The sequence below is a fragment of the Hemibagrus wyckioides genome, linkage group LG11, assembly GCF_019097595.1.
Source record: "Hemibagrus wyckioides isolate EC202008001 linkage group LG11, SWU_Hwy_1.0, whole genome shotgun sequence".
Taxonomy (NCBI): Eukaryota; Metazoa; Chordata; class Actinopteri; order Siluriformes; family Bagridae; genus Hemibagrus; species Hemibagrus wyckioides.
In genome coordinates, this window is record NC_080720.1 from 13,152,316 (window position 1) to 13,166,431 (window position 14,116).

The 14,116-nt window shown below is 39.4% G+C and overlaps 1 protein-coding gene across 3 annotated transcripts in view; it reads left to right on the forward strand.

Moving 5' to 3' along the window:
* lpp (LIM domain containing preferred translocation partner in lipoma) overlaps positions 1–14,116 on the forward strand; it is a 217,050-nt gene that overhangs the window by 191,167 nt on the left and 11,767 nt on the right. For all 3 annotated transcript variants that reach the window (XM_058402435.1, XM_058402433.1, XM_058402434.1), the window contains one exon: positions 3,320–3,489. In XM_058402435.1, coding sequence (XP_058258418.1) covers positions 3,320–3,489 — 170 coding nt within the window. The remainder of the gene's footprint in view (positions 1–3,319; positions 3,490–14,116) is intronic.

Consider the following 14,116-nt stretch of genomic DNA (forward strand, 5'->3'; position numbering starts at 1 on the left):
TTCATAATTTTTGAAGGTATATTTGCCTTGGTTTTTGTACAGCGTAATAATATGCTGCTGAATACCGTATGACAATAGCAAAAGTAACTGTAAAAAAACTGTTTTTGACATGACCCTCTCAGTCTATAGACCTGATTTGAAGGAAGATACAAAGAGAGAACTTTCTTTCATTTCTTTGTGTTCAGATGAGTTTTTTTCCGACAGCCCACGATGTGTTTTTTGTTTTTTTTTTACCTCTTACTAAACTGATAAATGAAGTCAATTCATCATGGACTTCCAATTATATTGAAGACCAAGGCTCTCATTCACTCATCAGAGGCTTTGATTCCTAAACCAAAAGAAAGAATTCTGTATATTCTCTTCTTCTTCTTCATCTTCTCAAGCGTGGAACGGTGGAAACGAGAGTGTCTGATTCTCCTCCTGCTCCTGTTCATGTCTCTCGGTCTGTGGCGTGCTTCAACTTCAGCGAGCGCCTCAAACAGCAGCTTTAAATGATGCAGAAAGACCAGACAAGAAAAATAGCTCAAGAACTGTGGAATAAAGTTTCAAATTAATTCACAATATCTCACATATTCTTTTTCTGTAAGATTCTATCTATCCTCAGATGTGTCAAAAGGAAAACACCACAAGATACGGTTATCTAAAGCCTATTATTTCCTGACACTGTTAATTAAATTGCCGGCGTCTTTAATTGCTTTAAAGATATCTTTGCATTGATTCGGAGACATCTTAAACTCGGATAAAGATATCTGCAGCTCGGTTGAAGCTATCCAAATGCCTTGTTGTACAATACACAATCGGAATTTCTAGCGCAACAGGATCTGTTGAGACTAAACTCTGCAGCTCCAAAGTTTCCTTTATCATAAGAAGAGTCACTTCCTGATGGGACGTAAGTGACACTCAGATCTCATTAAATAAATCATCAAGGAAAATGAAGCGATGTTGATTACAATAAAGACTCGATAAGTACGTCTGTGCTCTATTCTTTGAAACTGTGCACTTTTAAAATGTCACACTCTGCATGTTTTATATTGTAGGTGATCTGATAATAAATCAACTGTTTAGATGTGATGTATGCGTGAAGTAACAGTAGTATCTAGTCATGTTAGTAATGCTATATCGATCTCTCCTTTTCCCTCCACAACGCAATTTTGGCTCACCCTGCACTATATTAAAGGACTGACCTTAATAAACGCCTTAGTTTTCCTTCAGTTGTAGGGCAACTGATCACTTTACCCGTTTTAAATAGGATAAAAATCACAACACTATAAAGGGGTAAATTCCCTTGAGATTTCTATCAGGCTAACTTTAGAAGTGTTCCTCATATTGGGTTTTCATTTGACATTGATTATAAACTCTTTCATCCATCAGACACCATTCTAGATCAGATCTCTGTGGAGAATAATCAGCACCCGATTCATCTCAAAAAATAAAAAAAAAAGAGGGGAACGGGGGGATGTTCAGGTTTTTATGTTTGAAAGATCAATTAATCATTGCAGAAGAAGTGGTTTTAATACTGCTTTAGAGCTTTCATATTTGACTCTGAGAGAGGATTTGTATTTCTGAAGTATTTCTGAAGTTCATACAGTTTATGGCTGTGCATTTAGTACGCTCGCATTTAGACTCGACGGCCACTTTAATAGGAACAGCAGTATCCTGCTCCTTTATGCAGGTCGTAAATCAGACGGTCATACAGTATGGTAGCGGCATCATTCACGAAATCATGCAGGTACAGGTCAAGAGCTTCACATCTAACATCACATCACAGTGGAGGAAAATTTGATCTTGGTGGTTTTTGACTGTGTCTGAAGTGCTGGTCATCACAGTCTCTAGAGGTTACACAGAATGATAAGAAAAACAAAAAACATTGGACAGTATCACTGTGATGTCAGAGGAGACTGGCCAGACTGGTCTGAGCTGACAGGAACGCTACAGTAATTCAAATAAGCACGCTTTACAACTGTGATGAGTAGAAATGCAGATCAGAATGCACAACAAATTATAAGGTGGATGAGCGTATTTAATACAACAGGCAACCACTCCGTTTCTCTGAACCCATGCTCATATATAACTGATTTCATTGCAAATTTTATTTACAAAATTTTCAAGTCATGATATAAAATAAATAAATAAATAAATAAATAAATAAAGCAATTAAGTGTGTAAGAATTTTAAAAGAGTATATTAATACAAATAATATAAAATAAATGATATATATGGTATTTTATATATATATATATACATATATATATATATATATATATATATATACATATATATATATATATATATATATATATATATATATATATATATATATATATATATATATATATATATATATATATATACATAATGTGTGTGTGTGTGTGTGTATGGTATAAATAATATACCAGTAAACATTACAAAAATCTTGAATGTAGTCAGCTTTATGTAGAATCCCTATTATACCACTACAATAAAGACATTTATTTAGACATTTTTACTCATTTAAAGCTTTAACTTTCTTATTATAATGGCAGATCAATTTGCATCTTTCTTGAAATAATTGCTAATAATTTATATAAATTGGTTGAACGTTTGAGTATTTATTTTATTGTAATCTCATAAAAGAAAATACTACATGCATTTGACTTTTTTTTAATTTGTAAACTTCCATTAAATGTTATATATTAAAAGGTATATAAATATTAAAAGGTAGATAAAAGCTAATAATATGTGAAAGAATATGTTTTATCTGTTTTTGGGGGGTTTTGATTTTGGGTTTTTTTAATCAGTGATAGAAGGAGCCTGATGATTGTTTAATGGTAATGTGGTACATACAAAGAAAAGCCTGCTCATTAATATAGTTATTTACTGCAACAGAAACAGTATGAGGTTTTTTATTGTTGTTGTTTTAAATGAGTGCTCATTTAAGTGCTGGGTGGAAAGCTGGATTTTCAGTCGTTTTATTGAGATGTAGAGCATGGCTCAGCCATTCTGACAGTCAGGGAAAGTTCATTCCACCACCTGGGTGTCAGTACAGAGAACAGTTTTGATGCATGTCTTCCTCCTATCTTGAGGGATGATGTGTGGAGGGAATGTGCAATAATGTGAATTTTCTCCCTGAGTGCTTCTGAATGATGTTCTTTACTAAATACTAAGTAGCATCTGCCAAAGCATCTGTTAATCAGAAGCAGGCAGTAGAACTGTGCAGCTGCTAAATGTTTCGAGGCATGTCTTGTACGTCTATGTTCATGAACTTGTGTGTTTTCCTGTAATCCATCACCGGTTTTGAATATGTGTTTGAGAGTGTAACGTGTGTGTGTGTGTGTTGCAGGCCGCTGTGCGAGCTGTGGGGAGAACGTGGTTGGTGAAGGCACTGGCTGCACTGCCATGGATCAGGTCTTCCATGTGGATTGCTTCATATGCATGACCTGCAACTGCAAGCTGAGAGGAAAACCCTTCTACGCTGTGGACAAGAAGGCTTACTGTGAGCCGTGCTACATTGTAAGTGTGATCCTTCACCCCTTACACACACACACACACACATACACACACAGTCCTTATGAGAGAACAAAATTGCTCAATAATAAAAACATAGCACTGACTTATGCTGTAACGTAGGGATGTGCTCAGACTTTCAGAGGTCATTTTGCATATACAGTAAAAATGGAAGACCTCAGAACTCATTCTGGACTTAAGTGGTCTTTAGAAACTCTGTGAGAGTTCTATACATGGTGTGGAGATTTCCTAACGTTGAGTCATGTCTAAGTTACAAGCAGATCGGCATCTGTTTAATAAAGTTTCATATAATCACAATACCTGGCCAAAAGTATGCAGACACATGACCATCAGACCCATATATGTACTTTCCCCACACTTCAGCCACAACAGTGGAAGCACACAGTTGTATAGAATGCCTTTGTTACAATTTCCCTGGCATTTGTCAGACGCCCTTATCCAAAACAACAATTTATTTCTTTTTTTAATACAACTGAGCAATTGAGATTGGACTTGGGATCCGACCTCACAACCTTCTGATCAGTAACACTTTAATCACTAAGCTACCCTACTGAACACATTTGTGATGAACTGAACAGCAAATGTACACCAGGCCTCCTTACCTGACATCAGCTCCTGATCTCACCAATGCTCTTGTAGCATGAATGAGCACAAATCCCCACAGCCACACTCCAACATCTAGTGCAAAGCCTTCCCAGACCAGTGGAGCTTATTATACCAGTGAAGGGGAACAAAATCTAGAATGGGATGTTTGAAAAGCACATAGGGGTGTGATGGCCAGGTGTCCACAAAATTTTGGCCATGTAGTGTATGTCATACTGCAATGTATAAAATACACTCAAAAACTATAGAATAGAATTGAAAGTCATTATTATGTTATTACCTGTGAATCTATATGGCTATTAATTAATAAATAGTTTTTTTCATTGAATGCTTTAAAAAAAACAAAAAAAACTTTGACACTTCTGCAAATCTGGCAACATTGACGTGTGAACTACTACAAGCAGGTGAGCTGTTGAATGGAGATCCCAGAACATCTACATAGCCCGACTCTGAATACACCTTATTCTCACACTGTAAATATTAGCATAACTTTTAAACTTCACCTACGACTTGTCGCTAACTCTGATTAACACTTTTACTTTCCACTATTACTTTAAAAAACCTGCAAATATATGAAGTACACAGAATTGCTGTATTCATTCCTTTCAATATTCTATCATAGACTTAAAATAAAAAATATATATATGTTTTCTGTTTGCTCTTTGAAACGCTAGTTTCCTCTGTATTCAGTACGTCCAGGCCTCTTCTTCTATTTTCTGTATACGAAAGCCTTGAAAAAGTTTGTCTTTGTGCAAACAGATTCATTCAGACTAATCAGGCTTTCACGCTCATAATCTTTCACCTCTGCTACAGTATCACATGCCCGATTCCTCAGTTAGCCCGTAGTCAAATCCACATTACACTCCACTAGATCAGATTAGACAAACTGATCACTCGCATGCAAAGGCCCGTGTAGCATGCTTCACTCCGTTTGGAGGTTCATCTGATAAGCGCTCGCACGGCGAATCACACCTCAATTGTGGAGCAGGTAGTAAAATCACATTAGAATGCCAGATAGGATTATTTGCCTTTGTAGATTGGAAACCAAATAATGCTCTTCGGTCTCTTCCATCCGCTTTCCTCCTTCCTTTTCTGTTGCTGAAAATATCTGATGTAATTTAAAGTCCAGGTTCCAGTAATTACAAACACTTTCATTTTGGGCCCCGTTAGAATTTAGGGACGTTTTATGAAAGTCTTATGAAACTTTCCGGCTTTCCCAGAGCTCAGGGTTGTGCAACAAGCACATAACTTACACAACAGTTAGCAGCGATAAGACATGAAAATGAATCATCTTTCCATTTTTTTTTTTTTCTTTCAAACCACCATTCACATTTGTTACTGTAAAAACCACAGTGTTTACAGTAATGCACACTTACACATGGCTTCACTTCTCCCAGAGTCGGTAATTAGCATGTAAATAGAATAAACAGCGATTCTGTGGTCAGCAGCTTCACAGTGACACTTGAAGCTGTATTTTGTGTGGATTTTACAAAATGTATATATTGTACACAGTGGAAAGCCAACAATTTGTAATTTCTTTCATTTTGTAACAGCATAGCTGATGAATGCACACTTTGTGAGAAACCTTACACTAAAATCCTTATTCATATATTAAACCTGTCAATGACCCAAGAAATGCACTGCATACCAACAGGGAGACGTGAAATATCGTGACATCAGGCCTATGTCGTCAAAACCTCCTTCACGCCAACCTTAGAAACCGCATGTTTAGAGATTCTGTCACTCATTTCAGTTAAAAGAAAGGGTGGTAAAGACCAGACTTGACCTCAGCTCACCTTCTGTACAGCTCAACATATTGTGTGAGAACTGAAGCCTGTCGTTTTCTGTATGGCGCCGACTTTATCTCTATGCTTTGTCCTTCACAGTGCAGAAAATTTAAGTCTAATTGCTTAGCATGGAAATCAATCAGAAATGAATTTACATTTCATGTTGAAACCACACAGGCCTGTCCCTAAAGCTGCTGGGAATTTTATAATTTCATTAGTGAGTATTTGTGCTGCTGAGTTGAGCATGTAGTATGGTCTGTGGGTTGCCCTATTTCCTCCTCAGGAAGATGCTATGGAGATTACTGAGGCATCACTGTCTGCCCTGGCTTCCTCTTTTACTTCACCACTTCTCCTTAACAAATCGGAAATATTACTAAAATTGCTGTAGTTCCAAATTAATATTCAAAATGTGGTCGCTTAATTTAAGATTTTCTGCATGCTGCACTGCTGCATTGTGATTTTGGGGGTTGAATTTACAGCTTTTTTCACCACTTCAGGTAACATGGCAGTTACTAAAAACAAACAGTTGATTTATAGAATTATTATTTCCTTGTATGAGTGATGATTATGCCGGTGATTGTGAATGTTTCAAATATCTTTACTGTTAAATAGCTATTAATTATGAAACAATTACATCTTAGTATTTTAGTTGGAGTACGAATCAGAAGGTCATGTGTTTAAATCCCACCACCAAAAAAAGCCCCTCTGGGCTCCTGAGCCAGGCCTTTAACCTTCAGCTGCTCAGCTGTATAAAATAAAACGCATGTAAGTCACTCTGGATAATAGCATCTGCCAAATAAATGTAAATATTTAATTTGCATAGCACTTTTAACAATGGACATTATCATAAAGCAGCTTTAAAGAAATATATAAATTCAGGATATAGATTTTAAATGTATAAATTTAGCTGTAATGAGCAAGCCAAAGGTGATAGTGGTGAGGAAATGCTCCCTGAGACAATATGAGGAAGAAAACTTGAGAGGAACCAGACTCAAAAGGAAACCCATCCTCATCTGGGTGACACCAGAGAGTGCGATTATAAATCATTTCTTACTATAAGTGTGTACTGTATGGGCAAAAAGTGCAATTATGTAACCAGAGAAATCAAAATTGTGAAGGGCCAAATTGTGATGGCTAGACGACTGGATCAGAGCATCTCTAAAACTGCAGCTCTTGTGGGGTGTTCCCGGTCTGCATTGGGAAGTATCTATCAAAAGTCCTGTATGTAAGTCAGGACTTAAAGGATCTGCTACTAACATCTTGGTGCCAGATACCACAGCACACCTTTGGGATCTAGTGGAGTCCATGCTTTTGGGAGCAAAAGTGGGACCAACATAATAATAGGCAGGTGGTCATAATATTATGCCTGATCTCACTGTGTGTGTGTGTAAGAAAAGTAGTAAGGAATGAGGCAAGAGCCCTGTTCAGACACAAGGAGAACAGGCAAAACTCCATACAGACAATGAACTAAGACACTGGAGCTGTGAGGCAACAATCCACAATTAACGACATTACTCTCAAATGGACAATGCATCTGTGCTGTAAAGACATTTTACATAAACAGAAAGAGTGAGATGTGCCACTCTCGCTGCTCTGCCCAATTACTTTGGGAACACCATGTATGTCTGAACACTGACATTATTATGTTCTACTGAAAACCAGAAAAGCTGCCATGTCCAGGGCAAGCACTAACCATCTGCCCGTTGTCTTTTTGTTGTTGTTGTTGAAGCACAGTGTGCGCTGCAGCTAACAAACACCTTACCAGTGACATCATGCAGGTGACCACAAATCCCTCCTGACAATATCTGTGGGTTCAATATCAGATCCATGTCAGGGGCAGTAAATGACACAGAAAGTGAAAGAAATGATAAGAGCTGAAAAAAATCCAGTTTAAGCAACGAGGAGGTCATTGAATACATTCCACTTCTGATCCAGATTTTTTTTATATAATCTGTTATGACTTTGAGCAGGATAAAGCAGCAACTGTAGGTAAATGAAAAAAATGAAATCTCAAGTGCTTTATGGTACCAGTCACTTGTAAGCAAGGGCTGCAAGATTGTAGTTACCTTGGCAACTATGAACCTCAGTCAGTATAATTGCAGTAATTGGGAATGCACTGCCCAACAAACACTGCATTTTTGCACGCTATGAGCTACAGATAGCATATGAGGTCCTGTTCCCTCGTTATCCACATTTTCAGGCTGTAAAATATTCCATTTCATCATCATTAGCATGACGATCAACATGCTTCCAATACCTTTTGTACAATACTGCATCAGCTGCCTTTTAAATCAGCCCCATCCGGCAGCACTCAGACTGATTGTAGCTGTCTTCTGTGGAAGTTTTCCAACTCACACCCATGCATTAAAGAGGGCTGGGATAATTTAAGAACTTTACTTATGCATTTCATCAGCATAAATGTTCTTCTGGCGCCAGATCAAAAGGATGGGGGGAAATCTGAATTTCTTAATGAAAGTAATTTCTTCTTCTCTTCCTCCCATCCTCAGGGTCATACGCCTCTGTACGATTAGAGAAGCAACGTGAGACTCGTGTCTCTGAAGAGAAGCGCCAGGCCCCATTGAGCTGGGGGGAAAGTTGAAATGAGGCCGGGATGTTGGTCTAGGAATCTTAGAGGAGAGCATAAGAGGCGTAATATTTATTGATGTGTCTGCTTTTCTCAGATCTGCAGGACTCCTACATGGGCATCTATATGCTTAGGGTGTGAACTTTACCTGTGGTGAGTTAGTGAGAGAGAGAGAGAGAGAGAGAGAGAGAGAGAGAGAGCGCACCTGTTACACAAATAGCTCCTGTATATTTTTTCAGCTAATTCTCAAAATCATATGTTCACAAGTTCTCCATTTATCGAGTCTGTAATATTTCCTGTAAAGCGATTGATCCATCCAGTAGACGCAGGTTTGATCCAGGAACACATACAGAGGAGCAGATTGTCAGATATTGTCTAACTTTGGTTGAACAAAGCAATCAGGCTTTGCAATCCAGTAATAGTTCTCTCCATCATCAAAAAAAGGAAAATGCGATATAATCTATTCAAACAAGAGATTTTGCATATTTTATAGAACACTTCTCATTTTGTTAACCCGCTTCCGCTTGCTAAGGGCTTTTAAACACTGCTACTAGATATCATTCATTCCTTTCAGTAACGGACAGGAAAGTTGTAACCTCTTGTTGATCAGCTTCCTAATATTGTGGCCTCTTATCAAGCTCAGCCTCGCCGCTGATCCACAAACTGCAGGGCCAACAATCAGCCATTGTGTTCTGGCGTTTCCTCGCTCCTCTCTACAAAGGACTCATCCCTGCTTGTTTGAATGCAGTGTACTAGAGATAAACGTCTCTGCTATTCAACTGATTTCCCTTTTTGCATGAAGTGGTCTCTGATCTGGTGAATGTCATGTTTGTCTCGGGACAGAATTTTTTTATTTATTTTTTTTCCAAAGTTTGCTCAGATCTCCATGCTCTGCCCATTTTTTAATAGCTCACAAGAGGGAAGTTGCTAGTGTCTTGCTATTTCCTGCTTAATACATTTAACCATGCTTGAATGTGTTTCTCAAGCTTGTGTTTAAGACTTGTTTTAATCAGAAAATTCTCCCCTTATGTGGAAAATCTTCACTGCAAGTCCTTCTGCATCCAAGTCTGGTCACTGTTGTGCATACATTGATCTCAGAGCCTCACACGCTCGGCAAGGGCGTATTCATACTGTGGAATTTGTCCACGGATTTCCAAGAAGAATCTCATCTTGGATTTGAGCTTGCTTTAAAGCTGTACGTAAATGTTTTCATGCATTGACGCAACAAAATAAAGTAGGGAGGCACAAGTTCACAATTGAAAAACGTGTAAATGAAACAGGATGAATAAACTTCTTCAAGGTCTGGCTCTATAAGTTTCAAGCTCTAAATGACAACAGGAAAGAGCTGAATGTGTCAAAGAGCTGTTAAGTCTTTTGTAATTTTGGGTGTTCTAGTACTTGTACATGATTTTTAAAGCTACTGTTATGGATTTAAATACTTATCGGTGTTATTAGTAGACTGAAAACTACTCTTCAGCCCATTCTAGTCATCATGTAAAATCATATTATATAAAAAAAGTTAATGGTATTAAGTGAAATAATAGAATGTTCAGAATAAAATAAAAGATGAAGTGAAACTATATAGTAATATAAGTACCCCTTATTTAACTAATTGGAGCAGGACTGATTTGTTAAATGGATGTATGTTGAGCAATATTTCTCTTCCATAGAAATCCAGCTGCGGTTGAGTTTGCGTGTCCTGCAGAGTTGGCTGGCACGATGGTGCACATTAGAATATATCACGACTCTAGGGAGGGAAGAACTAGTGGAAAAAGTGTGTCAGACTCTGCTTCTTTGCTACGAGCGAATTTACCAGCAAAAGATCATCTCTGACACATGTTTACCCGTCTCCATAAATATTTAGGAACACAGTGATTCCCCCTCACTGGGAACGGACAACTCCTCCACAGGTCGGCACTCGGTCACAAACCGTTATCTGTTTATCATCTCGCTGGCCTCGCGGTCCTGTTCCTCTTGCACGAGCGCAGAATCTAGACAATGGAGTGCAGTTTTCAGAAGACGCTAACAAGAGGCCAAGATGTCAGCACATGGCAGAACAATCGAATTTCCTTGTAAAAATAATTGGTACAAAGCCGTGGGGTGCGGAGACATGAGTCATCCGGCTACTAAGCTGCAAGGTGCAGAGTAGCCCGAAGCGCTGAGGAAGTACCGCGGGATGTGCCTGCAATGAAACCGAGAGCCTCAGAATTGCCACTTTGAAAGAGATGATGTTCCAAGAGCTTGCACTTGACCTTGTTACAACTGCTCAACTGAAGCGTCCTCGTTAAAACAATCAGATTGTAACCCAGCACACGAGCCTTAAACGTTCATGCTGTTGGCTGTGAAGTACCAGCTGTTCTTTTCCCTGTTCTTCTCTTATTAATGATCACTTTCTCTGCACGCGTCCTCTCAGCACCTTCTCTGTGTGAGATAACCCTGAGCTTTTAAAGCAGCTCGACTTTGGGGGGCTCCGTAGCACTGAGGTTAATTAGGTTAGCACGCCGTCATGTTACGTCCGTCAGAGCGCTTTACTGCCTTGTGCTCAGGATTAATTGGACATCATAATTTCTGGTTATTGGGCATGTTAGTGCTGGCCTCGCACTTTGAGCTTTTTTTTTTTTTTTAAACTGTGTGAACCAGACAACTTGTTGGATGGGGACCAGCTGAGATAAGCATTCAGGTCCCTCCGTTTAATTTGCTGCGATGGATAATAAGTAGAGAAATATGTTCTCTGCTGTGACATTGTACGTTACTAAGAGGAATAATTTGACTTAAAGCTTTTGTTTCGTTTTCAAAAGATATGGCAGATTCACTTGCATGACTTGTAATTTCAGTATCTCCTTTTTGGCTAGGAAATAGCAGGTCACTCCGGTTAAACAGATTACGTACGTAATACGCTAGCATGCAGATGTAATTGCGTGCTTTATCTCTTTATTCTTTGTACAATTGAGACTTTTTGCGACGTTTAAATACCATCCGTCAATGATTTCATCTAGCAATTTACCAGAGCAAGGTGTGCTGTGATTTATGACCCATCAATCTTTCTGGAAAAAAATTATTGCAATTATTTCTTATTGTGCAGTAGTTCTGTGCTCTTTTTTTTTTTTTTTGCTTGCAGGAGACTTAGAAGGAGCAGCACTGCAGACTGAGTACTTTATTAGTGTTGATGCGAGATCTCGCTCACATAGCTTTTTGCCGTTGCGCGCTCTGTTTGCCAGTGACTTGACGCTACACTATTTGTCATGGTGTTCATTTTCCGAAGAAAGTGCTTGGAGACTGCTCTGAAAGAACGCTTAATATAAGCTCTGGTGAAAGCACAATATTTTTGCCTCCTGTTTACTGAGAAGTCATGAAGAAACCTTGGAAGAGATTTCTGGCTTTTGACGAAGGGCACCAGAGGATACTGGTGTGCCTAGAAATCCTAATTATTGATGCAGCGATGAGATTTGATGGCCATGTGTCTGGGGAAATCCCTGTACACCTCATGAAAACATGTTGGCTCATCTCCAAGCTGTGTGCAAGCGTTTCCCAGGGTTGGATTGCAGAGATGCTCTTAGCAGCGGGCATGATGCCATGTATATTCATATGGAGTGGTGATGGACATCTTCGACAGCATGCTGCTGTCAGCCTGGCAGGCAGAATGTAAAGCATCTTTTTAGAATTAAGCAGTATAGACACTGTTGTAATTGTTGTGGAGGAAGCTGATCGGAATGCATAGTCATCAAAATTGCTCCACTTTAGAGAAGAACGCACAATCAGTACATTATTTGTGTTCGTTCACGCCGGAACTGGAAGCAACACCCCTGAGATTTGATGGGTCTGAGCTTCTGGAACTTTAAATGACATTAATGAACAGAAAATATTTTAATGAGTGATTGTTCTTTGTGTCAGCTACCTTTCAAAAGTACAAGACTTTTTCTTGATGACCAGTTGGTAATTCAGATTTTCAGATGTGTTGATATGTGTGCCCAAATTCAACCCTGTGGAGTGAGAGAGTGATGGAGTGAGTGAGCGAGAGAGTGATGGAGTGAGTGAGTGAGTGAGTGATGGAGGGAGGGAGGGAGGGAGCGATGGAGGGAGGGAGTGAGAGAGTGATGGAGGGAGCGAGTGAGCGAGCGAGGTTGTAAGAGAGTGAGTGACCGAGCAAGGGAGGGAGGGAGAGAGTGATGAAGGGAGGGAGTGAGAGACTGAGTGATCGAGCAGAAGAGGGAGGGAGGGAGTGAGAGAGTGAGTGTGCAAGTAAGGGAGTAATGCCGGGAGGGAGTGAGGGCGGGAGGGAGGGAGTGATGAAGGTAAGGTGTGAGAGAGTGATGGATAGAGGGAGGAGAAGGTGGGAGTGACTGAGGGAGAGAGAGAGTGATTAAGGGAGGAAGGGAGGGAGGGAGTGAGGGAGGGAACTATAGAATAATTCACTACACTACATGATGGCTTTCAGCACTACTGTATTGTGTGGAGTGTTTGAAGCACTGTTGTGTCTATACGTTATGCTGGGGGACCTTTTCCTTTCCCTGTCTTTTTTTTTTTTCAGTACCCCATGTTTTACAAATGAAGATGTTGTGTGTTAATAAAGTGTTAATGTTTTAAATGAACACATACATCACTGCGTACAGTCCATCAGAGGTGTTCTTTCATTCATTGTTTCATATTACAGTTTACATTCTGTTGCTCACACACTATTTGAATTGAAATAAATCTGACAGTGTTGAATGGATGTACAGTTACTCATCATGTAAACACCCCAACGCTAGATTCTGGCACTGTGCCTCTGTATAGCCTCTATTCTGACACAGCTCTTAAGCCACAGCCTCACTAAACAGGCAGTTGTGCCCACCCTCCTCATTTTGCTCGATGTCAGACGCACACAGGCAATGCCTATGTTCTAGGCTTTCCGCTTTCTCCTGTTATGAAATATTCATATCTGTCTACATTACCTTGCATAGCTTCTAATTGAGTTCTGTTTATTCAGACGTGATTAACTCACTGGCATTCCTCAAAGGAAAGGCCCAATTAGAAGAAGCACATGCATCGAAATGGGCTGCAAAACCCAATCAGTAGGCTGGAGGAAGTAAGTGTGTGTGTGTGTTTTGCTAGTAGCACAGGTTGAATTGTTGTAGTAGGTGTCACCGCAGTAATTGCATTCTATATGAGATATGTGTTTTTTTATATTGTCTGAGTGTATTTCTCTGTCTCATTCTCTCTCGCTTGCATTCCTTATCTCTTTAGCAAGAAAACATGCCTGAACCTCATTCGACCCTGCAGTGTCACCACAAGTCAGGGTCAGGGAGAACGCTTATGCCTGGGTGTGTGTCACTTTGGCTCTGTAATAGGAGAAAGATGCAGGAACATGTGCACAGAGGAGTCATGTTTTGCTGCTCTGATGATTTCAAGGAAAGGAAATGGAGAACGGGAAGAGGATAGGGAAGGGTCGGAAAATAAATAGGAAAAAGGGAACAAGGAATGGAAAGTGGATAGGACAGATCAGATGGATGAAGGGATGAAATGAGCTGATTAGCTATTATGATGTATGACAATTATAATTCTAGAAAACTAGCTTGCTATATCTTGATCTATATTGTTTATTCAGGCATCTTAGCTCTGACACGAACACTATTTCAGCTCCATTCACTCAAGTCGACGT